Raw genomic sequence first — 27,806 nt, 5'->3', positions numbered from 1 at the left:
GACATTAAGAAAATGTGGAAATGATTTATAGTCATATATGAGAAGTATCATTATGATGACTAATTGTGGACAATAAATAAGATATTCTTCAGAATCAAATTACTACGAATTCACTGTGGAATTTATTCGAAATTGAAAAAAGGTTAATCTAGCCTCCAAGGAGTGCAACAGAGGGACACTAAGTATTCCCACTTAGTGCTTTATTCTTTGTGCATCCAGACTCCCTCTGGTCAGAGGGGATACCTCGTGTGCACTCAAGCAGTTGTAAATCTTATTTAAACAAAATCCAGTCTATTGATGAAGTGTGCCTCCCCATCCCCATTCTTTAGATTTTTAATGTTGTCCGAACTCCATGATTACTTTGTTGGACAACAAAACCTGTGTTGTATTTTATATTACATTTCTATATTGGTGGTTAGCATGAATAAATGTTTTTTTTAAACAGAAAAGAAGTTTATTTAAATCATAAACTAAAGGGTGAGTTACACTGTTTTTAATTAACAGAGAAATTGATCAATGATTTTGTTCAGAATGTGATCTTTTCCTCATACAAATGTATTCAACCGAGAGATCAATTTGCGGATGTGAAGCAAATCAGACTGAGTAGTCTATCCATTGTTTGAAATCAATAGTGGGTGAGAATGTTATATTAGCAATGGGGAAAGTATACGCTTCATATCAATGGCCGTATGAACACACAAGCTACTTTCCACAAAAGTGGTTCAAACTTATACTTTATATAGGTACAATTATGTACATGTTTAAATTTAAGCTCATCATGTAGAAAACGTGTAAGAGGTCCTGGATTGCAACAAAAATAACTCATTTTTAACCAGACTGGATCAGACTTATACAGAGGAGTTAATGAACAATACATTATGAATCGGGAATATTTCAAATCAAGTGCACCACAACTGTTCCTCGGAATAAAATACCAGTCAGCCATTTAATAATGGACTTTTTGTGTAATCGTTTAATTCTAATAATGTGTTTTGACTCAATGGATAGCTTTAGAACAAGCCAACATTCGTACAGTTCAGGTAAATGCAACTGGTACAGTTCAGTAATACAAAAAGAAATTAAAACAATGCACCACAGTCCAAGAAATGTATGTACATGAGATGCACTCTATGTGGGTTCTCCAACCGTGCAACTCGTACAACTCTTGTAAAAGGACCCCTAGAATTAAAAATTCACACTGCCACACTTTCATCGGACCAGTAAATATAAAAATGTCAACTTTACATAGGTGGGAACAATAAAACACATTATACGATTTACATTATACATATAAAAGTAAATGGGGCATCTAGAATATGTTATATAAAGATACATTAAACAATAAAATGTTGCATTATTAAGGTTATCACATTTTAGTTCGCATAACTGCTTGGAACAATCACATTTATTTGTACATCACCTCTGTATACATTTCACATGTGGTTACTTCATTAAAAACGTCTGTCACGTTTAAAAAACCTCTGTATTTAAAAAACATTTAAAGACATTTGAAATCAATGTTTACAGAATCCATCGGAATGATGGGGCTGAGCACAAACAGGGGCGTGCAGTATCTTCCGCACCTGTAAACAAGTACTGGAGTAAAGTGTCGCCGTCTAGGTGAGGAGTAATAGGTAGCAAATCGGGACTGCAGTTTCCCTCTTTTGAGAAAGAGATGGTCTCAAGCCACTATCAAGATGTTTTTTCCCTGTAGTCCGAGATCGCTTTCCACAACGTACAGAGCATCCCCCCTCTGCAAAAAAAGACAATGATAATTAACTGTTATGAGTGTATACAGACATTTTCATTTAAGTTAATTGTTGTAATCAGACTTTGTTGTGCAACAGTTTATGAACACTACTTATCATCAGAGTGAAGCAAAATACCAGAAAATATTGGGTAAAATGAAATAGTATAAATAGTTATAACCAACTTAATAAGGAGCTTCCAACTTGTGAACACATGAAGGATTTGATACCCAATACTGCACGGTAGGACGAGCGGAAACTATTCATAGGTCCTAAATTTGAGCAGTCGTTGAAAATTGAGCACCAACATTGTGCAACCTACCTATAATTTTGTGCTGTGACCTATGTACTAAGTACTAAGGGATTGCGTAACAAACAGTACAGATGTAGTAGGTCTTCTTAGCGAATATTTTTTAGGCTCATTACTATTTGCAATTGGCTAGGTGCACAAGAACGAGGACTTGCAAAGGGCAGTAGGCCCCAAATGATTGCCCCAAATGGCAAACAGTTCTTTTAAAGCAGTCTGTGTTCCTTAAGGAACAGGTGTGCTTTAGAAGAAAATTTTCTGTTTGGGAAAACATTGGGGTAGGGCAGGTACTGGAACCTTAGATCACTGTCTACTCTCTTGAGACGCCCTGTAATTCCAAGAGGAGAACTGCTCCTCCTTTGAGGCTGAGTTACCACGTCCTTTGGGGTGTCAGTATTTTTTAATTGGTTGAAGACCACATCAGCAAATCCTCTATAAATCTCACTGTGAATTTCAAATATAAGTGAATGCCTCTTTTGCCCATTCTTCCCCTAATAGGGATAGGGAATGAGTTGCAAAAGCTCTTTTACCATTCAAAGAGGCTTTTACAAATTGCAAAAGGGGTTTAGTTAATTGTAAAAAGCCCTTTTGCATTAGCAAACCCTGTGATAAATGTGGCTACAAAAGGGCTTAGTGTATGTTTTTTAATACAATCAGTCACACAGTATTAAAACTGTAATGTATTATATTATAATCTGCATAAAAGAAATACGCACAATCTCATGCATCTGCAGACTGTATAATATAAAAGCAAAGGAGATCAATATATAATAAATGTATAAAATATTGTCTTTCTATTTTTATAAATCATTGTTCAATAAATTGCACAAACTTTATTTGTACCATGCACTTTGTTTATGATTCAGTTTTCCTAGTTTCATGTCAGTGGCTGTCCGCTCTATACCCTTGTTCCTAATTATTGTCTTCACAAACAGTTACAAAAGGGCTTAGTGCAGAAGAATCAAAGCTAATACACAACCAAAAGCTATGTCACGAAAGATAAGTTCTTCAACAGTTTTTAAAACTTATGTCAACAGTCTTGTACCATCAACAAGGGGATCAACAGGTCCCAGAACGGGCAGAGATCAGTTGATTAGATCAGAGGAAAAAAAGAGGACATCCAATGCATAAAAATACTCAACCAGAAAGATTTTGCCTAATCATGTGTTGATCATGGATGGGATCTCACTGTTGATACAGAATTGTCCTTGGTAACTGCAGGCTTCCGGATCTAAGGGTAAATTGCCTTAAATGCTTACAGAAGCTCAGAAAACTAGGAAAAAATCTCAAGCAAGATTAGGAGGAATATGTACAAGAAAGTAAAACAAGTGACGATTCACCATTAACACTTAAATCGTAAGGCAAAGCACAATGGACAAGCAAAACTAAAACTCGACTAAGCAAAGCAGAGTGTACAAGGCACGATTCTGAATTCAATTTCTGTGTGCAACAACATACAAACTTAAAGCAAAGCATATTAACAAAAAGAAACAATGTAAGCAAATTATTACTGTACATCAGAACAAAGTGGTTAAAAATAGATCTTGGATGTATGATGTTAAATGAATTGGCACACAGAATAGTGCAATACAAAGAGGATTAATTGGAAAAATACAATATATTTGTGTCAAAAAAATCTAATATTTTAGATTTCTAGAAGAGTTTAACAACAGGCCCGCTTACAGAAATACAAGACACAAACTCACAAGACCCGTAACCGCATTATAAGCAAAAATGTGAACTCTCACAATACTTCATCATATACAAACAAAGAAACATACACTGTTCATTTTCAGTGAGAAACAAAAGACAGGTTGCTCAAAACAAAACCAACAATGCCATCACTCATAAAAACTTCATTTAATAAAAATACATTAACAAAAACAAAAAAATAAAAATGACAAAGGCAGACCTTATTCTTAGGCTTTTCAAATCCTCCCGTGTGATGTAGTGAAGAACATCTGTCAACCTGTACTCCTCATCTAAAAACTAAAAAAACAGGAATACAAATGAATGTATGTAACATTTAAACATACCTACTCAAACGTAATACCAGAATTACTTGCATAAATGCCAAAGGAGACGTCGCCTCAGAAAGGTATTGAAATTTGAGTTTAGGGCTAAGGTATTGGCAAGAAAATGTCTTCATGTTTTAAATGAAGCTCAAATCTGTGAAGTTACTTATCAATTACATGCTACAACTTCCACCAGTAAGGTTTATATATTCAGCATATTTTTTGCATTTCTTTTTTACTTCCTGGTTTAGATTTTGTGGATATTTTAAACAATCTTTGACATAGAGATGGCACATCCTTTAGCATATTGAATAAGAATGACCAAAAACTGATGTAGCACAGGATCAACATATGGTTATTGTTGGACTTTGCCCTTTTGGCAGGTTCACCCCGAAACTTTTTGCGTTCTCCTAGCCTGTTTCGTAACCTGGTGTTGGTGATTTTAGGCCTCTGCGCACTTTAGCATTGTGGTCCAGTGTAAACTGCATGCGCTCTCTGTGTATGTGTGGTGAGATGGGCCTGCCCTCCCATAGGAATGCATGGGGGATATGTGTGTCCCTGGTAGTTCCTGGTATGAGAGGAGTGCAGGGGCGAGTTTAGTATGTGCAGACTCGTGAGAATAAATGCTGCGCAATGGTGTGCGCAGATTTATTGTGACTGGTGGAGAAGTGCCACTTTTAGAAGTTGGCATTTCTGTGTACTGTGTGTCTGCCTGCCCGATGTGAATTGCATGTCTGGCTTGTGATTGACAGGTGCTGGGTGATGTGGGTGGCTCCGGGAGCCAGGATGGGTCTGCCCGGTGGTGAATAGGGAGATCTGCATGTAGATGGGAGGGAGGAGTTACACCTGGGACCTGAATAGGGCTGTGCCTTCCCTCCACAATGCTGGATCCACCTCCTGTGGTGCGTCTGATGTACCTGGCCTGTCCTGTGAAAGGGAGAGAGGAGCTGAGCAAAACAAAGTGCTCAACAACTCTCCTGAACCAGTTGTATCTGGTTCTCCCCTTGCCTACACTTTAAACAAAGGAAAATGCTGTATAAAAGAAGAGGCTGTGACCCCATGAAAAGGTTATGTAACTGGGTGCTGAATCTGCCAGGGCCCTGCCTTGCCCCTGGATACCTTCAAGACTCTTTCTTTGGGACCCTTCTGCCTTGCCTGGGATAACTGGAGGACTTTCCTTTGCTGGGAGCAGTTTGCTCCATTTCTTTTTCCCCCAGGACTTCTTGTGCTCTCTAGCGCCTGTGAGCGCTTTGATTTAAATTTGACCAAGAGGTGAGGAAAGAGGAGCATGTGGGACTGGCAAGTCGATGGTGCGATCAAGCTCGAGGGAATCCCGACGTGGGGATTCCCCCGCATTTTGGTGCCGTTTTTGGCGAGTGCCCACCCCGCTTTTATCTTTATTCAGAAGGCAGGTGCCCACCCTGAATTATAGTGCAACGTGGAGCGGGTGCCCACCTTGCGATATATTCCTGATTTAGAGGGAGCCCACCCCTCATTGCCGTTCAAATTACCTCTCCGTCTCGGCCTGCCTGGCTGGGGGCGGGCCTTGAGACGAAACCGGAAGAGGCGTGAGAGTTGCGGGGCTCCCATAAGCTGTGGGGAGCCCCGGAAAGAAAATGCCGGCGGAGCCCCGCGGGCTCCATGGAAAAGTCCCGGGTCCCTGGAGGGGGCCCGGGTGAATTGCAGAGCGGCCCGGGTGAAGTGGGGAGAAGCCTGCGGTCCGAGTAGGAAGGAGGCAGACCGCCGCCTACAAGAGAGCCGGTGAGTGGCGCTAGGGCTCTGATGTGTTGGTGCCTGTTCCAGGCACGTTGACGGTGCTGGGCGGCCCCGCCTGGCAGAGGGCCGCCCCAGCGAGTTGGCTAAGGCGTGGAGGCTCTGTGTGGGCCCCGTGTTAGTCAGAGCTGCCAATCTAGCAGCGCGCCGCTCCAACGTTTGGCATCGTAATTCTAAGAGCCTAGGTGGCTTCAACCCTCCCTCGGGGGGGCATATTTGTTTCCAGGGCCAGGGGGGCCCATGGTTGCCCCAGTTGGACAGGATTCTTTCAGGAACCATTGCGCTCCATGGGGGCATATTGATTCCCAGAGCATGTGGCTCCAACGATGGCATAATTATTTTAAGAGCGTCCAGAGGGGTCCCTACTGTTACCCTGTTGTGTGGCCACTCTTCACAGCTGCCCAGCTTGCGAGAGAGCAGCTGCAACATTGGCATATTGTATTAAAAGTCACAGGGGTGCCATGCCTCATTGGGAGATTCACAGCTGCCCAGCAGGTAGTGGGCAGCTGCACCGTTTAGGCCGCAATTCTTTGGGGGCATCATGGTGAGTCAGGAGTGAGATGCACTGCTTTGCTCCATCCCTGCACAGCTGCGCAGCACTTAGTGCCAGCTGCATTGTTTAGGTTTGCGCAGTGGCGCAATTGATTTTCGCTGCTCTAGCAGCGCGCCCTGACTTTTGGGACACAGGGCATTTGAGCCCCTTTATGAGATGGCCAGTTGGCCAGGGGGACGGTTAGATTTACAGGGCGCCAGGGCCTAATGTGATGGTGGTGTTAGGAAATGTAATGTATGTAGTATGTTTTACGCACCCGGTTTGATACCTCTGTGTTTTATGATTATGAGGTTGTTTTGCATATTATGGTTGATGCTAGTGAGATTATGTTTCACTCTGAGATTTATGCCCCTAATGTGAGTGACTCTTAGGAGGTTAGGGTCTAAGGTGTTTAGACTTGTGAGATGATTGCATAATGTGTTTATGCTGGAGAGGTTGGCGCAGAATGTAATTTGTGCCTGATGTGATACTGTGCATAATGTAGTTTATGTTACAGGCTGATGCCAAGCACAGTGATTACCAGTGGTTACTGGTTATACGTTTATGATCTGTTTTACTTTTACTAAGTTTGCTTTGTGATGGTTCTGACAGTGGCCCATGTGGCCCTGTCAGGTGTATATAGTCCCTTGTGAATATTGCCTGTGCCAGTTTGCACAGTGTATACTATGAGTTTACTATTCTAATGTGTTATGAGAATACAAAGGCTATTTTTGATATAACCTTCTGCATTTCTCCTTTTGTAGTGTGCCGGGGATGTTGTTGCTGTGTGCGTGCGCAAATGCTTTACACATGACCTCCGGGATAAGCCTGACTGCTCGTGCCAAGCTACCAAGGGGGTGAGCAGGGGTTATCTTTGGCCTGTAACTCCCTTGCCCTGACTAGAGTGGTGGTCTCTGCCTGGCTTTGGCGTAAGCCTTAGCCAACCAGAGATCCCATTTCTAACATTGTGTTATGATAAATGGCAGGGAACTCTCATCACGTTTGCTCTGAATCCAATATATGGACGTACTGTTCAATATGACTAAGCAGTCATGCATGATGATTTTGTGCAGATTTGCCTTGCTTGGTAATTTTGGTGCCAAGAGTGGGAAATGGAAGAGAGGCTAAAGAAGCTAAGGTACTCTCAAGTTAATAGCTCTACAACAAATATTCCAATAAGATCTATGTCATTACCAAGTCCAACAGTCAACAATTCAGCTATAGCAAAAATCTTACTTTTGGACAGCTTAATAAAATCAGAAATGAGCAGTGATGTGTATAGGTTTGGGTCCTTCAACAAATGTAAGATATTTGCAGACCATCTTTCTAGTTTCACATATGAGCTGACCAAGCAAAGATTTAGGTTCTGCACCTAGGTGTACAACACCTGTTAACGCACAAGTTACTTACCTTTGGTAACGATATATCTGTAAGAAACATTAGTTAGTGATAGATTCCTTACCATAGAATTACCCCCAGGCGCCAGACTTGATCCGGAAAGTTTTCGTCAACAGTACCCTTGCGCGTCAGAAGGTGGTGTCTGTCTAATCCATGTCCGTCGTCGGCGTTATGGTCACCAGGATGACACTGCGGCAGGTACTTAGATGCCGCCCTCGCACACTGATGTCAGTTCTGTACACGACTTTCCACGGCAGGAGCGCAGAGCCATGCAAGAAACTGACCACCGGTGCAATTAAACTAGGGCCCTGAAAGGGATGACCTTAATCCTAGAATTCAGTTAGCAGAACGGGGAGGATGAGTGGGGTGGTAAGGAATCTATCACTAACTAATGTTTCTTACAGATATATTGTTACCGAAGGTAAGTAACTTGTGAATCTGAAAGAAACATGTTGGTGATAGATTCTTTACCGTAGAATAGATACCCCAGCAATACCAACCCCAGTGGTGGGTCTGCGAACCAAGATCACACCAGAAAATCCTGGAGAACAGAACATCCAAAGAAGCCATCTCTCCGGACTTGGCTGTCTAGGCAGTAGTGCTTGGTAAATGTGTGCAGCGAGGCCCACGTAGCTGCCGGACAGATGTCATGCAAGATAACTCCCCGTCCTAAAACAGTAGTGGTGCTGTCGCCCTGATAGAATGGGCGCGTAGCCCTACTGGAGGCTCTTTCCTAGCCAAAGAGTAGCATGCTTTGATGCACATAACGACCCACAGAGAGATGGTCCACTTGTGCACGGCCCGACCTTTCTAGGCGCCCACAAAGCCAACAAAGAGCTGATCATCCACCCGGAACTCTTGTGTGCGGTACAGATAGAATGAGAGCGCACGTTTCGTGTCCAGACAGTGGAACCTCTCTTCCTCTTTTGAGGGATGCGGAGGCAGAAAGAAGGTAGGCAAAGTGATGGCCTGCCCGATGTGAAAGGCAGTGACAACCTTTGGCAGAAAAGATGGACGTGTTCTTAGGACAACTTTGTCCGGATGGACAGAAAGAAAGGGGGGTTTATAAGAAAGAACCTGGAGCTCACTCACTCTTCTGGCAGATGTGATGGTAACCAGGAAAGCAGTCTTCAAAATGAGCAGACGAAGAGGACAGTTGTGAAGTGGCTCAAAAGGAGCACATATCAGATAGGTCAGAACAAGAATCAAATCCCACTGAGGCATCCAAAACGGACAGGAGGGAACATGTGCGTAATGCCTTTCAAGAATCTATTTACAACTGGGGAAAGAGAAGTCTGATCAGGAAGCATTAGAGAGGCTGAAAATGGCCGAAAGATAGCCCTTGATAGTGCCCAGAGCAGAGCCCTGCTGGGCCAAAGATAGAAGGAACAGAAGAACCTCTGAAAGAGTGGCAGAAAGAGGATCCAAAGCCTTTACTGTGCACCATGCCACAAATTTGTTCCACATGCAGGAGTATACCGTTTTAGTGGTGGGACGCCTGGCTACCAAGATGACATCACAGACTATGGTAGGAAGGTCGAAAGCGGTCAACTGTCGCTGCTCAATCTCCACGCAAGGAGGAGGAGGCTGGACAGGTTCGGGTGGAAGACCGTCCCCTGCTGCTGCGACAGAAGATCCTCCCGAAGAGGCTGTTGGATCGGGGGATCGATGGTCATGCGGAGTAGCTCGGGATACCAGTATCTTCATGCCCAATCCGGAGCCACAAGGATGATTTGGGGCCGGTCGCGCCTGATCTCCTTCAGCACTCTGGGCAGAAGTGGTATAGGCGGAAAGGCGTACAACAGACCACAGCTCCACTCGTGCCGAAAATCATCGCAGAGCGAGTGCCGCCTTGAAAATTCCACCGTGCAGAACTGCTGACATTGCACATTCCCTTCAGTGACGAATAGATCTAACCAAGGCACTCCCCACTGCTGAAAGAGACCTTGCGCCACGTCCGAGTGCAGACGCCATTCGTGATTCATATGGACCGACGGCTGAGTTTGTCTGCCCTGGCGTTCAGAGAACCTGCCAGGTGTTGAACCACCAAGGAAATGCCCTGATGTTCCAGCCATATCCAGAGGCTCAGAGCCTCTTGACATAGGGTCCACAACACCACCCGCCCTGTTTGTTGCAGTGCCACATGGCGGTGGTGTCCGAGAACACTTGCTCCACACTTCCTCAGACAGAGGAAAGGAATGCATTCAGTGCAAGTCGAATCGCCCAAAGCTCCAAAAGGTTGATGCGGAGCCTGGACTCTGCCCGAGACCAGAGGCCTCTGATCTCCACCTCTCCCATGTGGCCACCCCGTCCCAGGAGGGACGCATCCGTCACTACTGTGTGCTCTGGTTGGGGAAGGGAGAGGGATCTGTCATTGACCAAATCGCGATTCGTGAGTCACCACTGCAATTGTCGTGCAGTGCCCTCCAAGACCTGGATTTGATCGGAAAGGTTGCCCTGATGCTGTTCCCACTGGGCCTTCAGGTCCCACTGCAGAGCCCGCATATGCCATCTGGCATGAATTACCAACAGGATGCAGGAGGCCATCAGGCCCACGAGCCGGGGGGTCATCCAGACCGAAACCCAGGATAGAGGCTGAAAGATCGAAATCATAGCCTGAATATCCCGGACTCGCTGCTCGGGAGGATAAATCTGAAACTGCATCAAGTCCAGACCCGCCCAGATGAAAGAGCTTCTGGGAGGGAATCAGGTGCGACTTCGGCACGTTGATGGAGAACCCCAGCAAATGCAGGTCATCGTCCGTAGTCTGGAGGTGAGAGACAACTGTCTGGGGCGAGCTCGCCTTCAACGACCAGTCGTCGAGATAGGGGAAGACTGGAACCCCTGATCTGAGCAGATGGGCTGCGACCACCGCCATCACTTTCGAGAAAACCAGAGGGGCACTGGTAAGACCAAAGGGGAGCACGGTGAACTGAAAATGCTTGTGGCCTCCTGTGAAAAGCAGTTAACACCAGTGGGCCGGCAGTACGGGGATGTGGAAATATGCATCCTGCAAGTCCAACGCTAGCATCCAGTCTCCAGGGTCGAGAGCAGATAAGACCTGAGCCAGCTACAACATCTTGAACTTCTCCTTCCGGAGGAAGCGGTTGATGTTCCTGAAGTCCAAGATAGGACGCAGGGCCTTGTCCTTCCTGGGTACCAGAAAGTAGTGGGAATAGCAACCACGACCAATTTCTGGCACAGGAACGCGCTTGATGGCCCCCTTGGCCAAGAGGGCCGTAACTTCCTCTTGTAGAGTTGCAGATGATCCCCCGACATGCGGTGGTACTGGGGTGGCATGGCTGGAGGGGTAGCCCCGAAGGCGAGGCAGTAGCCCCTTCGGACAATCTGCAGCACCCACCTGTCTGAAATGATGGTACGTCAGTGGGGGAGGTGATGGTGAATCCTGCCGCCCACTGGCGTCTGATGGGCCTGAAAACTCGAACTAGGAAGGGTTTGTGGCGGATGCTGCAGGGTAGACTGACCCACCCGTTGGCCCCATGCCCCGCCACGGCAGGGCCCACGTCGGCGGCTGCCTCGAGGTTGGTTCTGCGGCTTTTGGCTGAACGAACGTGCCGGGGTGCCCCTTCCGTGGCCACAAAAAGCACAGGTGGCCGTGCACATGGTAGAAAGGCCCAAGGACTTGGCCATAGCCCGGGAGTCCTTAAAGCACTCGAGCGCATGATCTGCTTTGTCGCCAATAGGTGACGGCCATCAAAGGGCATGTCCATTAGGGTGTTTTGGACATCCCCAGAAAAGCCAGAGGACCGCAGCCAGGCGTGCAGCAGAGTGCCACCGTTGTGGAAATCGCTCTGCCTAGCGAGTCTGCGGTATCCAGTCCACACCATATGGTGAACTTTGCTGCATCCCTGCCCTCAGCAACAGACTGGAGAGCCTTGTCCTTGTCTCCTCTGGACACTGAGGCAGCCTCGCACAACCGTGTCCCACACAGAGTGGGAATAACAGCTCAAGAGGCATGCAGTGTTCACCGATCCCAGTGCTAAGGCGGCAGATGAAAACAGTTTCTTAACACACTGCTCCAGCTTCTTGGATTCCCTATCCGGAGGGGCGGAAGGGAATGCGCTCTGAAAAGTAAAGACCTGGATAACCAGACTCTCTGGGTGGGGTGGGTGGACAGAAAAGCAGTGTCGCCCGGAGACGGGCAGTGGCGTCTGGCCACGTTCCTATCCACAGGAGCCCCTGTGGTGGGCCTGGACCAAGTGCCCATAAGAACGTCAGTAAGTGCTTCATTGAACGGCAGCAGAGGCTCTGAAGAGCTTACTGCTGGCTGGAGCACCTCAGTGAGGAGGTTTGTCCCCAGGGCCCCCATAGGGAGTTTGAGGTCAAGGGCCTCGGCTGCCCTACGCAAAACCACACTATAGGTCGCTCCCACCTCCGAAGACACAGAAAGAGGAGACAGGAAGCCATGGTCAGGCAATTGATCAAGACCACTGGCATCCCCTAACTCTTCTGTCCAGTCCTGATCCAACTCACACTGCTGTGTGAGAGGGTCCCTCAGACCCCTCCCAGTCTCCTCCCCTTCCTCCATGGCCTGAGGAACAGGTCAAAAAGATGGAGGCTTAACATAGGGATAGAAATTCCCCATCGGCGTCGAACGAAGCCGGACCGGCGCCGTGTGCAGTTCGGGGCTGAAACCGGACAACGTGACAGGCAGTACCGGGGCAGTCGACGCCGGCGGAGTCGTAAGGTCAACCAGCTCCAGAACCCAGAAAGGGTGGATAGGCCGGGGTCGACTGCACAGGCTTCGCCGGAGTCGCGGGGGTTGCACTGCCCACACCCTCAGCCACGTCGAGCGACCAGCGAGGGGGAGTCGGAGAGCGATGACGCTTCTTCGACTTCTTCTCCGAGTGCCTTGACTTACCTGACCCCGAGTGCGAGGACTTGGAACCCGAAGAACGGCGATGGTGGCTCCGCAACCGGTCCCTTGACTTCCTCCTCGACCGGGACCTTGATCGTCGCGGAGCAGACTACCGGGCTTCTAGCAACTTTTGGGATCGCTCCTGCAAAGTCTTCGGCACTATGGCCCGACAGTCAGAGCACGACCTGGGATCCTGGTCGCGCTCCAGGCAGTAGAGACACACGTTGTGGGAGTCGGTCACCAACATCATGCGGCGACAAGCTCCGCAGCACTTAAAACCGGGCATCCCTAATCTGCACCAGGAGTCGATAGACTCGAAAAATGGAGACAAAAAACCTAAAAAAACTCAGTCAAAAAGTGACTGGGGGTACTTGCTCTTCCTGGATATGCTCTTGCTGGCACGGAAAAAGAAATTACTGACGTCAGCGCGCGAGGGTGGCGTCTAAGTACCTGCCGCGACGTCATCCCAGCGACCAAGACGCCGACAACGTGCAGGGCGACTGCTGACGAAAACTTTCCAGATCCAGTCTGACGCCTGGGGTAATTCTACGGTAAGGAATCTATCACTAACGTGTTGCTTTCAGATATAAAGTTTTATTGAAAAACCTTTCCACACTCTGTGTGTGTATAGTTTTTTTTTTTTTTTTTTTTTTTTTGGGGTTATAAACTTTTATTCAGTGACAGTACATACACACAGCTCCATGCCTACAACCCGGAGGCCGGCAGCAATGTAAGAAAAATACAGGATCATCATGGTAGAATCGGCAGGTCAACGGAGCAGGAGCTCCACAGAGAACAATGGGCACCCTGCCCCTTCTCCACAGTTTGAGCACACATACCCTAAGTTCCATGACCTACTCTCCCTAACCTCGCCCCCTCTTTTGGAGCCCACCCAGTCCCATTGTGTGACATGTGTGTTGGTGTGGAATGTCTGTCCGTCCCCTGAAAACTAGCGTATAACTTCTCTCACAACCACCCCTCCCGAACTTACCCCCTACCCCCCCTAACTACCCCTGTGCTTGCCTCTACGTGAGTTCCAAACCTATGCCTCCACCCTGCCCGCCCTCCCAGACGTGACATACCCTCCCCCCGCTCCAAACCTCTGAGCCCCCTGTGTACTGTGGCAACCCGCCCTGCAAGTAACACACTGGAAACAGCGGTGAAAGGACACACTAGAAAGTTCTTCCCATCGCCCCCGGAGATTCAGCCGGCTACTCGTCCAGATCCCCACTAAGCACTTAAACACCAAGTATAGAGCCCTGAGCCTCAGTGTCCTCCTCTCCTATCGGATTCTCCTCCTCCTCATGCCCCGAATCCGCGTCAGACTTTTTGGTAGAATATGTTAGATACTGGTCCCAGAAATTTTTCGGTCTGTTGCGAGGGGGTAGAAGCTCGCTATAAAGCTGTGACTGAGTGCACCCGTATAGCATATCTCTGGACCATCCATCTTTGGTCGGGAGAGGACCTCGCATCCAACATCGCGCCACCAGTCGACGGGCCATTATGAGTCCCAGGTCTGCAAGGCGGCGCATCGCCGGTGGGAGAATTTTAGAATGTCCCAGGAGCGCCAGCGCCGGGTCTACCGGCAACTCAGTCTCCAGTATGGTGCACAGTTCCCCAAAAACGTCAGCCCAGAATCTGTTGATGCCCGGGCATGTCCACGCAAGATGCATGAAATCCGCAACTGGGGAGTGGCAGCGCTCGCACTCCGCTGATTGTCGGAGGCCATACCTATGTAGGCGTTCGGGGGTGTAATACACTCTTTGGAGGAATTTAAAATGAATAAGTCTATGTCGAGCGTTCATGGAAACCTTTCTGGTATTGCGGCAGCAGTATTCCCACATAGAGTCGCTTATTTCTGTCTGCAGATCCCGTTGCCATGCCGATCGGGCTTTGGAGATAGCGTGTTGGCCGCTACGCTGGCCTATTCGATACAGCCTGGACACCAGGTGACTAGGGGATGGCGTCTTGATAACGTACGTCAGTTCCGGGGTTTCCGGAGGCTCCTGCATGGTCGCGCCCAACATGTCCCGTAATGCCGCGCGGAGTCTGTGGAAATGGAAGCGCTGCAGTAGCGTGGCAGGCGGCCTTGACTGCGCCAGCTGTGTCCAGGTGATCGCTGTGCCCTCTTTGAAAAGGTCTCCCAGTTTGAGGATGCCCAATTGTCGAAGCGCGCATAGGACCCCCTTCTCCCGTAGAGGTGAGAGCCACACGGCCCAGTCAATTGGGACCAGTGGGGAATACAAAAGATCCTGTCCGTGACTCCGAGCCAAAGAGTGCCACGCATGATTAGTCGCTGTTATCGAATCCAATGCACCAACCCGGCGCGAGGTCGGTTCAAACACTGTGGCCGGAGTGGGGAGAGGGGCGGCGAAAAGGGTTTCAAGTATCACGTGGGGGATGTTACGATCCCCGTGAGTCCATGTGTGCAAATGTGTTGCTTGCGCAACCCTATAGTATCTCTCTAGGTCAGGCGCACCTAATCCTCCTTGTTCAAATGGGAGTGTTAGGATTTGCCACTGTATCCTCGGTTGCTTGCCCCCCCAGGCCAACCGCGTGAGAGCCTGGGTCAGCGTCTTAAAGAAAACCTTCGGTAAAGTCACCGGGATGGTGTTGAACAAAAACAGGAACCGGGGCAGCACTATCATTTTCATCAGGGCAATGCGGTCTGAGAGGGAGAACGGTAATTTGCACCACCTATCGATATCGTCAGACAGTTTGGAATAGGCCACCCCATAGTTTTCCCTCACTAGTACGTCTGGGTCCGGGTGCAACTGTATGCCCAGATACCGAACCGGATCTTCCGACCACTGTAGCGGATAGTCCATCTCGAACTTACTCGTAGCCGGGGTCAGCGGAAACGCGACGGATTTGCTCCAGTTAACTTTCAGTCCCGATAACGCTCCGAACTGGACTACCTCCCTCAACACAGAAGAAAGATTGAGCTCTGGGTCCCTAACATAGAGGAGGGTATCGTCAGCATACGTGGATATGCAGATCTTGTACGTAGGGAAACTGATTCCCTCGAGACTATGGTATTCCCTCAGTGCGCACGCTAGAGGTTCAGCCACGAGTGCATACAGCAGTGGTGATAGAGGGCAGCCCTGCCTGGTGCCTCTGCGTATTGCGAAAGCGTCCGACACTCTGTTGCCTAGGCGAATTCTAGCCGATGGTTCATAATATAACGCACCTATCATCTGCAGGAAGGGTTCTCCCAGGCCCAGCTTCCGCAGCACTCTGATCATGAAGGGCCACTCAACAGAGTCGAACGCCTTTTCCATGTCAAGAAATACAGCTAGCGCCCTACTCTCCGGCTTCACATGTTGCATTGTCCCCAGTACAGTGCGTATATTATAGGTAAGACTCCTGGTGGGGATGAAGCCAGCCTGCTCGGGAGCAACTAGTTCCGGGATTAAGAGAGCAAGACGTGTCGCCAGGACTTTGGCGTATAGCTTGGCATCGACGTTTATCAACGAGAGCGGGCGGTATGAGCTCCGTTCTGTCGGGGGCTTTCCCGGTTTAAGGAGGGTAATAATGAGTGCCTCTCGCATGGTCGGCGGCATACAGCCGTCCTGACATATGCCGTCGAACAGAGTCGACAGGTAGGGAACCAACAGGTCCCCGAAGGCCTTGTAGAAGCCGACCGTAAGCCCATCGGCTCCCGGAGCACTGCCCGTGCTCATGCTATTCAGGGCATCAACGATCTCTTCCCTCTGAATAGGCATCATCAGAAACTCTCTCTGCGTGTTTGATAGCTGTGGCATTTCGATAAAGTCTAAATAGTCATCCATTGCCCCATCCATGCCGGCGGTTTTAGCCTCATAAAGAGCTGAATAGAACAGTCGAAACTCTTCTAGAATCTTCTCTTCGTCAGTCAGGAGCTCACCCGTACTCGACAGCAACTCGCCAACTGCAAGCTGTCGCCTTTCGCTGCGAACCATATTGGCCAGAAGGGATCCGGGTCTCCCACCCTCGCCATAAGCGCGAGCAGTAGCATATTTGCCCAAGTGTTTGACCCTGTGTGTGTATAGTTCTCAAGGAGAAATGGGAAAGTTATTTACTGCATTTGGTATTTAGATCAGAATCCACTGTGGAAAAATTGAGAGACTGCTAAAAACAGTCGCTCCACTTTCACCTATTATGCTGTCTCTAAGGTAGGCATGTGCGCGAAGTTGCCCTTAAGGTAATGAATTATATGTAATAGGGCAAACTGTCCCTGTGTGTACCTGATGCACCTCATTAAAGTTGAGTTATAGTGCAAATAGGGACAGCTTGCTTTATATGTAATACAGCCCCTGGAAAGAAAAACTAGTGACTTGACGGGCACTTGGGATGCCTTTTAATATCCAAACACAGTGGTTCTTAAACTTTTGACTTCTGAGAACCCCCACTTAATCATTACTGGAATCTGGGGACCCCCACTGAATCATTATTGGCATCCAGAAACCCCCACCGAGAGATTACAGGAAGCAGGGGTTCCCGGCCTGAGCAATTTAGTCGTCAAACTCCAAAGCAATCCAGAAAAATATAGAAACAATCATTCATCAAATATACAAATTATGGCCACCCATTGTCCATACTATATTCTGTTTGATGCTCTTGCCGTGCTTTTATTAATCAATCTGACAATGTCAACTTAATTTTTAGCCTGCAATTTCAAATTCTTTCATATTTACAGAATGCTTTAAAATTTTCACATTTTAGTTTTGCTTCTTTATTGATATTTACTTTATTAATCAGTTAATATTATTGAATTATCTAAGCAATCTGTGACGAGGCGTCTGGACAGCTCGGCATCGAAGATACACCTGAGTGCCCGGGGCACTTCCCAGCCCCACCCTGTGAGCACGATACTCACAAACCTGGGGCGGGGCGTGTGCAACTTAAAATCACTGGAATCAGCTGTGCCGGGTGTGGGACCAGAGAGCAGATAAGGCGAAGGAGCGGAACCACCGAGAGGAGCGAGGGAAGTCGAGACGAAACAAGAGACACAAGAAGACCGAGAGAAAAGCGCGGAAAAGGAGAAAACCGACCACAAGACCGGGACGGCGTGGGACGAAAGGAGGGTGTACCCTGGAGAAGCCGGGACGAGGTCCGAGGAAGGCGCTACGGACGGAGATGCCGGGATCCCACAAGCGGGTCCCGGCCTCAGGCAAGTGCTCAAAAGGGCTGGGAACACAGTGGTTGGTTGGTGGGGAGTCCAGGCCAGCTATTCCGGGTTGTGAAACAGACAGGGGTTAGAGAAAGTGAGAGAGAAATACAGGCTGAACTAAATCAGGGATCACCCTGTTACAGGAGGTCCCGATACTTAGTGAAAAGAGCCTACCTCTCGCATCACATTCCACAAAATAAGGGAGAACCGAACCCAAAAAGATCGAGGGATAGATTGATTGGAGTATCAAAACGATCACTTATTTGTTGCATAGGAAGAGTAAGGCAGTGTAGTGACCGTCCTCTTTCTTTTTTTCTTTACCGAGGGCCCGTCCGGTGAAAGAGCGCAGGAACGGAGGAAGACAGCACCGACAGGAAAACGGACAGGAACCCCAGAGCTTCTTTTATAAACCACTGAGCTTCTGTATCAAACCAAAAATAAAACCCTCTTAACACCGAAGCAAGCCTCTTCCCCTTCTTGTGCAATGCGACAGTGGTGTCAGAAGTGGGATATTTGGAGACCATCACGCTAAGCACGGAACAATGACGCAACCATTACGAATGGACGATATGCTAGCCCAACTGGCTGAGGGTCAACGCCATTTACAGCTTTTGATGGAGGCGCAATTGGAGGAGGCAAAGAAAGATAGGGAATACTTGCAAGAAGCGCTACAAGCACAAGCCGGTCTTATGGCCCAGACCCAGACCCTCCAGGATTCTGCAATACAACGGCTCACTGACACGATAGCCAGCACAAAGGTACACCCATACGTGCCAAGTTCGGTACTACAAAAATACAGAGCCGGAGAAGACCCGGACTTTTTCTTCACAAATTTAGAGCGTGTGGCTAGTACTGCACAATGGCCCGAAGAAAGATGGGGCAGTATATTGCCCCCTTTACTATCGGGAGAGGTCCAAACAGCTTATCAAGCTGCAAACCCCAAGGGTACCACTCCCTATACAACCATAAAGAAAACGATATTGGAAAGACTTGGGTGTGACCAGGAGCAATACCGTACCTGCTTCCACAGGGAAAAATGGCAAGCACAGGATAACCCAAGAGCCTACTTCTACCGAATACAGGATCTAGGTACAAGGTGGTTACAGCCCCATACCACAAGCAAAGAGGACGTAGTTGAAAAAGTCCTGTTAGAACAATTTATAGAAAGCCTCCCTGCCACCACCCAGGCGTGGGTAAGCAGCATCCCAATCTGACTGTCAATAACGCTATCAAATTGGCTTGTGCCCATCAGAGAAACCCAGAGACACGGCCCTTTACACCCCGTATACCCAATGCAGTCATTCAACGGTGGTGAGTAATGAACCCAGCTCCCCTACCGTCCCCACCAAGAACTCTTATAGACCCCAGATTCCTGCCCCTGCCCCTGGGTAAAGAAGGGAGTCAAGCACCTCAATGCTTCAACTGCGCAGAGTGGGGTCACATCGCTCGTAACTGTCCACACAAGACAAACAACGCAGAACCCTTGGAAGTAGGTTACACGAAAGATAGGGTCTTGTGGGCAGGTGAAGGCAAGGAAGCCTATCATCTCTCTCTCAACATCAATGGCATTACAACTCTAGTCCTAATTGACTCTGGGTGCCGACACTCTGTTATTGCCGAGGACAAGGTACAACCAACCCAGTGGCAAGAGGGAGAACAGGTGTCAATCACATGCGTCCACCGGGACCAAAAAGAATACCCCGTAGCTATGATAACCTTAGAACATAAGGGCCACCAGGACCGTTTAAGGGTCGGAGTCATCCCTCGATTAGTAGAAGAAATTATCATAGGAACCGATTAGACCAGGTTTCCTGTTCTACTCACACAAGCCATTGAAGAACGAGAGACTCAACGCTGGCTACAGGAGGCCCCACTGTTCTCCTCTGAAATGGTCTCGGGTATGTATAAAGAAAAGAAGTCTTGCAGAGAAAAAAGGGAAGGGAAAAAGATGGCAGTATTAAACGGTCAGGTTAACCCCTCCTCCGCTTCCACCTCCGTAGACACCGACATGGAAAACAAAACACCAGCCAGTTTTAGAGCTGAACAGAGGGAAGACCTAACATTAGGCCATGCCTGGGCAAGGAACGTAAACGACGAGGAAGACCAGGTAGGACCTTGTTTTGTTATACGTAAAGGGCTATTGTATAGAAAAAGTAAAAAAGGTTCTGAACCCTTATATCAACTTCTGGTACCCCTTTCTTACCGCACCCAGGTTTTGTATCTGGCCCATAATCAAGCAGGGGGGGTCACTATGGGAGAGAAAAGACTGAGGAATATTTGCTTAGACGGTTTTACTGGCCAGGGGTTTAATCCGATCTTCGCAAATATTGTGCCGCCTGTGCCATATGCCAGCTCTCTAATCTGCCCCACGTTCCCAAAGCTCCTTTGTGTCCCCTTCCAATCATAGACATCCCTTTCACCAGGGTGGGGATGGACTTGGTTGGACCCTTAGTTACCTCGGCCCGAGGTTACCAATACATCTTGGTCTTGGTTGATTATGCAACACGGTATCCTGAGGCCATTCCCCTGTCCAGTATGACCACCTCCAGTGTAGCTCAGGCCATGATCACTTTCTTCAGTAGAGTAGGATTCACAAAAGAACTACTCACCGACCAAGGGACACCCTTTATGTCCAAACTCATGGCTCAAATATGCACCCTACTGGGAGTCAAGCAGAACCGCACCTCAGTCTATCATCCCCAGACAGACGGCCTGGTGGAGCGCTATAACCAAACCATAAAAACAATCCTGAAAAAGACTGCATCCGAAACAGGTCGGGACTGGGATAGACAGTTGCCCCTTACCTTATTTGCCATACAAACCTATACACATCCTCCACTGGCCACAGCCCCTTTCAGCTAGTCTTCGGGAGGAAACCACGGACATTAGTAGACATGGCCGCTGAAAGGTGGGAGGAGGAGGAAGACGAGGGACAGACCTTATTAGCATATGCATCCAAGCTTAAGGACAGGCTGACAACCCTATGGGATAGTGTCCGTATACACCTAGAAACAGCCCAAGGAAAACAAAAAGCCACTTATAATAAACAGGCCTCTCTCACACATTTTTGGTTGGGGATAAGGTCTTGCTCCTACTACCTTCTTCAGATAACAAGCTGTTAGCTCACTGGCAGGGCCCTTAGCATCCTCGCACAGGTGACCCCTGTCACCTATAGGGTAGTCGTACCCCATACAGGTAGAGCTGGTCAAATATACCATGTAAACCTGTTAAAAAAGTGGACAGACTAACCAGATGTAGCGGCAGAGGCAGCCCCTTCCCTATACATCGCAAACAGTAAACCCCTGGACATCCCGTTTCCCTTGAGGACTGACGGCCCCGGTATCATGATGATCCCCCCGGGGTACCCAGTTATCCACAGAACAAAACATGTCACTTAATGAGCTCCTAGATACCCACAAGAATACCTTTTCGGTAATCCCAGGGAAAACACAGATAGTGCAACACGATATAGATACTGAAGGAGCACGCCCTATTAGACAGAGACCGTACCGGATCCCCGAGGCCAGGCGGATCTTAGTAGAGAGGGAGATGGAGGACATGCTCAGTATGGGGATAATCAAACCCTCCAGCAGCTCCTGGTGCTCCCCTATTGTTTTAGTACCAAAACCCAATGGGACCATCCGTTTTTGTGTGAACTATAGAAGGGTGAAGGAGGTATCCCGTTTCGATTCATACCCTATGCCCCGGGTAGAGGAATTACTAGACAGACTAGGTACGCCAAATACATGACAACACTGGACCTAACGAAGGGCTATTGGCAAATCTCCCTCACCCCTAGAGCCCAGGAAAAGACAGCCTTCGCTACCTTCTCCGGACTGTACCAATTTAGGGTCCTTCCCTTTGGGTTACATGGAGCTCCTGCCACCTTTCAGAGGCTGATGGACCTGATTCTAAGACCCCACCATACATACGCAGCCGCCTAACTGGATGACATAATCATCTATAGCAACACCTGGTAGGAACATCTTAAACACCTCAGGGACATATTCACCTGTTTACGGACCTCTGGTCTGACGGCTAACCCCGAGAAATGCATGCTAGCCACAGACAGTGTCCGCTACCTGGGGTATCACATCCAGGGAGGACGGATCCATCCCCAAGTAGATAAAGTAGAAGCCATCTCTTCCCTCAAGAAACCCACGACAAAAAAGGGTATCCGGGCTTTCCTGGGTTTAGTTGGATACTATAGACGGTTTGCCCCCTGATTTTCAGAAGAGGCGGCACCTCTCACAGACATGCTAAAAAAGACACAACCTAACACCATCACGGCATGGTCCCCGGAACAAACCCGAAGTTTTGAACGCCTCAAAGCCCATCTATGTCACCACCCTGTGCTGAAATGTCCTGACTTTTCGTCCCATTTCACGTTACAAACGGATGCCTCTGACCTTCGCCTGGGGGCCGGTTTATCTCAAGACTCCTCTACGGGCGCTTTGCAACCCGTGGTCTTTCTCAGCAGGAAACTTTTACCAAGGGAGCAAAAGTATTCTACTATTAAAAAAGAATGCCTGGCTATACGCTGGGCTGTCCAGGCTCTGCAATACCATCTCTTGGGTCGCCCTTTCACCTTGCTTACGGACCATGCTCCCCTGGTTTGGTTGGCTAGGCACAAGGACACCAATGCCAGGATACTTCGTTGGTTTTTAGCTTTGCTGCCCTTCTCGTTCCAGGTCATACATCGCCCTGGAGCGCTACAGACCAACGTGGACTATCTCTCCCGTACCCCTGTGTCTACTTGGCCCGATCGGTCATGCCTGGAGGGGGGGCTCTGTGACGAGGCGTCTGGACGGATCGGCATTGAAGATTCACCTGAGTGCCCCGGGGGCATTTCCCAGCCCCACCCTGTGAGCACGATACTCACAAACCCGGGGCGGGCGTGTGCAACTTAAAATCACTGGAGTCAGTTGTGCCGGGTGTGGGACGGAGAACAGAGAAAGGGAAGGAGCGGAACCACTGAGAGGAGCGAGGAAAGTCGAGGCGAAACAAGAGACACGAGAAGACCGAGAGAAAAGCGCGGAAAGGAGAAAGCCGAACAGAAGACCCTGACGGCGCGGGACGAAAGGAGGGTGTACCCTGGAGAAGCTGGGACGAGGTCCGAGGAAGGCGCTACGGACGGAGAAGCCGGGATCCCACAAGCGGGTCCCGGCCTCAGGCAAGTGCTCAAAAGGGCTGGAAACACGGTGGTTGGTTGGTGGGGAGTCCAGGCCAGCTCTTCCGGGTTGTGCAACGGACAGGGGTTAGAGAAAGTGAGAGAGAAATACAGGCTGAACTAAATCAGGGATCACCCTGTTACAGGAGGCCCCGATACTTAGTGAAAAGAGTCTACCTCTCGCATCACATTCCTCAAAATAAGGGGGAACCGAACCCAAAAAGACCGAGGGATAGTTTGATTGGAGTATCAAAACGATCACTTATTTGTTGCATAGGAAGAGTAAGGCAGTGTAGTAACCGTCCTCTTTCTTTTTTTCTTTACCGAGGGCCCGTCCGGTGAAGGAGTGCAGGAACGGAGGGAGACAGCACCGACAGGAAAACGGACAAGAACCCCAGAGCTTCTTTTATAAACCACTGAGCTTTTGTATCAAACCAAAAATAAAACCCTCTTAACACCGAAGCAAGCCTCTTCCCCTTCTTGCGCAACGCGACACAGTCATTGAACCCCTGAGTAGGCACCGGGACCCCATGGACTCCCCAGGCCACAGGTTAAGAAACGCTGGCCTAACACAAGATTCTAAACATACTCTTCATTTATTGGAACAGGAAGGAGAAGCATAAGAATATACTACATGCCTGCAATAATGTGTAGGTTATATAAGGAAGTGGGTGCCGGTACATACAAATGATGGACTGAAGAATGTGGAAGACCACCAGATCTGGGATCTCCACCAGAGAGAATGTAATCGGGGTAGCAGATGGCATTTATGAGGACTTCGTCATACCTGGGAAACTGTGTCAGAAAAAATCTTGTTTACTTCTTCTTAAAGGTTAAGACGCCATATAGAGGAGAATGAGTCAACATTGCTCTATTATGACTTCCAGGGCTGACATGTGTCATGAGAAAATGCACATGCCCACTAATCTAAAACTTATTAGGGCTGGCATCATATTCTTCATGTATTTCTAATGTTAGATCCTGGATAGGTCTCATGCACACCAGTAACTTGTTCTTGTTATTCTAGATATGATGCTTGAACCCTCATGGAAGAGTATGATTCCTGTTAACCCGGACATAAAATAGCTTGTGTATATTTTTAAAGTTGAAAGGCTAGGGACATACTGATGCCTAAACAACTTCTCAGTGCCTTTTACGCTGCATGACTTTGAACATACAAGTTAAACAAAAATATGACATATTACTATGTGATAATCATGTTAAAGAAATTACTCCTTCTGTTTTGGAAACAAAAATGTCTCATGTGTCATTTTTGTTAACATTTCATTCTATCTCATTCTAAGGTGCATACCAAAATCTAAAGGTAATAATAATGTCTGAATTCAAAGGTACGCTTCTCTATAATACTCAAGAGGCCCTTATAACTGAATAAGTACTTAAGTGAGAGCATAACTTCATAAAACATAAGCAAGACACTGTACAACCCTGGTTCAATACATAATTTTGAAAAGGTTCGGAATGTGGATTATTCCACATTCATACTGATCTCATTGGATCTGAGAACAAAGTGGGGAAGATGTCGATTTATCGACCCTAAGTGATTAACCACATGGGTGCTGCTGACTAGCTCAGCTCGTCACAGCCGTTGGAACATTCGCACGTGGAGCTAATTTACCCGCTGTGCTGAACGTTCTAAAAACGGGTGTGGCCGTGAGCTCGTCATGAGGGCAGCCCCGCTGCGCCTCATGACGAGCTGAGCTCGTCACCAGCACGGCGGCCCCGCGCGCGGGCCCCCCCCCTCCACAGCGGGGGGAAAACACCCCGCAGTGAAGGGGTTAAAAAGGGGTCTCTTTGGGACTATGTCATCTGGTTCATAACCTACTGGGAGTATCATGTCCTTTCTTAGAGCCACCAATGTGAGAGCAAACTAAATCTGGAGCCAAGTGCCAGTGCAAATGGTTAATGTGTGGAGATGGAGTCATGATAATGTACTCGCCCCAAAGAAGAAGCTATGTCATCTTGTCAATACCTTTCTGAAGACTCTTGGAGCAGCCCTCAGCCTGAGTGGGAATATTTGAAATTGATCAAAACAAGGGAGCAGAGATACCTCTGATGATCCAGATGAGTAGACACGGGTAAGTATTCATCCTGTATAAATTAGAGAGGCCATGAAATCTGGAGATAGTGCACGCATTACTTTCTGGAGCATCGTCATTTAGAGCAGAGTTTCTATGTGATCATGTTTAGAGTCGTCACCTCCATTACTTACTGCAACTTCCGGTTGCCCTGGTTGATGGGAAATCATATGGAATAATACCACATTGTCCTATCTGCTTGTAGAAGGGCTATGATCATACTCGATTGTGGAATTCCCTGCCTGCGGAGATTAAGGAATTCCCTGCCTGCGGAGATTAAGGCGCAACCGTTGTTGTCCCTCTTTAAAAAGGCTTTAAAAACTTGGTATTTTAAAGAGACCTATTAGTAAGCTTTCACCGGGCATAAGACAGGTATTTGGATTAGGCGCCTTGACGCCCATTGGGCTAAGTAGCGCACTATAAAACGCTTTTCATTCATTCATTCATTCACCTCTGTCACATACGTCCTGAAGGGCATTCTTGGCTGGCTTGGAAGACCAGGGCCAATTATTACCAGCAGCTTGCAGGGATACTCATTCGAATAAATGTATGGTTTTTAACAATGCTTGGGACCCTTTGATGTGTCTTTGAATTTTCATCCTCAGTATGGGAAGGTGACTAAAGTCTTGCACTTGGAACCCGTAAATTCACATCACTGCGTCTCTTAAGTGTAGAAGGATTCATTCCCACCTGAGCCGTGCCACACCTTGCCCCCTCAGAGTTGTAGAATTTGAGTCTCTCAGTTGAACCTATTGTGAAAATACTGCTTCTCTATCTCACAAACAGAAACCAAGTTTTACTTGTCCTCTGCCACTTTCCCTTTCAACTCCTGAAGCCATGCAATTAACTGCTTGATTCGTAAGAAGCCACTCTGTTAGAGCAAACTCTGTGACCTTCAAGGCGACTGCCAGGTGTTCCTCCTAGTGAGTAAGGTTATCTGGCAGGCAGGGGCTGCCGCACAGTAACGTAGCCTGAAATTCCATGTCCTCTAGAATCATAATATAGGCCATCCTATATTGTGAAGTACAATTTAACGCTTGAAAATTACTTTCCTTTCAGAATGCAGTACTCAAATGACAGTTGCGTACATTCATTTAATGACGCTATCAATCCACTTGCCCAAAGGTCAATAGGGACTGCACACTCTGCTTCAGCAGATAAATGCCCAGTGGAGTATAATGAAGTTGAGCCCACATTTAGTATGCCTGGTTAGCTTTAGATTTAAAAGACTCCCAACGTGTCAAGCCTGGTCAGCAGCTGAGAATGCATCCTCCATATCTTTTCAAAATCTAGGAAGTATTTTCTTCAGATTATGATGTAGAAATATAGTAAAAGTATTCTGCTCGTACATCTGTATGGTATTTGTTCCTTTATCTGATGCCGCCTACACAAGAACAGCCAAAGTGGTACCGAGGGTATTAATAACTTTTGCATGATGACTTATTGTGTTCTAACCCAATAAAAATTGTTTTGGAATTAATAATCTTTGCAGATCTTACTGAATTGAAGCTTGTTCTCTCAACTTCTGGATCAGAAAGAGGATCAGTAGAGTAGGGATTAAGCTAAGTCTCGCCATTTGACTTTGGGATGCAGGGGTCTCCCACTGCCCCCTTCTGCATTGCAGCATCAACTTTTTCTTGTACTAAGGAAAGTAGTTCATGCTTGGAAAAATACCAACGTCCTTAGCATATCTAGGGAGCTGTGTGGATTTTATGCCATCAGCGCTCGTGCTGACACTCAGCCTCTTGACCTGCTGAACTAGAAACCATGAGGGATCTTGCTGTGAAGTTTGCAAACAGCCACTGCTGACATTGATTTGGTCTATACCCAGTAGTCATCACCGTTCCAGGGCTCAGACTGCAAGGTCCCATCAAGCACAGGAATGGCACACTACTAAAACTTTCTTACCTGCATCACAATGTATACCGAAGACCTGCATGGAAAGGAATGAGCCACTGACAATGCACATGTTGGTCTTTGTGTATTACTTGCAGACAGTGAGACAAAGGGGAATAGGCAGATGGACCATCTCTGACTCGAGGAGGAGGAGCTGTCCCCTATCACACTTGCACACTGACAAAGGGGTTGACACTAGTCTTCTGTAACACCAAACAAGCTGGTGTCAGGGCAGGGATGCAGGAAATTCCAAGCACCTCTGGTGAGGGAACCTCCATAACATTCTCCTACTTCAAAGCGGATACTCCGTATAAATAATGAACCCACAGGCCCAACTCTTCAGTATACCTTTGGATGTGTGGAATTCTCAGAGGAACTGCTGTGCTGCTCTGCAAGAAGGGCTGTTACTCTGCTGCCCTGCGGCCTGAGTGAAAAGCACTGGACCTGCATCTTGAACCCAGGACCGCCTGTGTGACTCCAAAGGCTAGTTGGCTGGCTTCCTGATCAGAACCTAAGGGACTGAAAAGGCTTCAACCACCTTGAACTCAGCACCGGGAATTTGTCTGCTGTGAGTCCTACCCCCCAAGAGGTGCCACCCCAGGCCTGGACACTTGGAAGTGGGTGAAGGTGCTCTGCCAGCCCCAGCTGTGCTCCTGTGAGCAGATGCGATGCATCTAATTGCAGCCGCATTGGACTTGCCGCTGTGCGATGCATTCCCGACGCAGGACCTCGCATCACAGCCTCCTCAGAACTGCCACTGCGTGTCGTATCTTGAATGCAAACCCCTTGTGGACGGTAACCTGGACGATGATGCAGGACTCAGCACAGCAGCCCTGCAGC

The 27,806-nt window shown here is 48.0% G+C and overlaps 1 protein-coding gene across 2 annotated transcripts in view; it reads right to left on the bottom strand.

Moving 5' to 3' along the window:
* Positions 1–950: 950 nt before the first annotated feature.
* MAP3K5 (mitogen-activated protein kinase kinase kinase 5) overlaps positions 951–27,806 on the bottom strand; it is a 1,111,277-nt gene continuing 1,084,421 nt past the window's right edge. For both annotated transcript variants that reach the window (XM_078649188.1, XM_078649189.1), the window contains exons 29-30: positions 3,968–4,044; positions 951–1,753 (exon numbers count right to left, since the gene is read on the bottom strand). In XM_078649188.1, coding sequence (XP_078505314.1) covers positions 1,693–1,753; positions 3,968–4,044 — 138 coding nt within the window. In that variant the 3' untranslated portion in view covers positions 951–1,692. The remainder of the gene's footprint in view (positions 1,754–3,967; positions 4,045–27,806) is intronic.

The sequence above is a fragment of the Lissotriton helveticus genome, chromosome 6 (genome assembly GCF_964261635.1).
Source record: "Lissotriton helveticus chromosome 6, aLisHel1.1, whole genome shotgun sequence".
Taxonomy (NCBI): Eukaryota; Metazoa; Chordata; class Amphibia; order Caudata; family Salamandridae; genus Lissotriton; species Lissotriton helveticus.
Note: the sequence above shows the minus strand (reverse complement) of the source record. Positions and strands in the feature narration are given on the sequence as shown.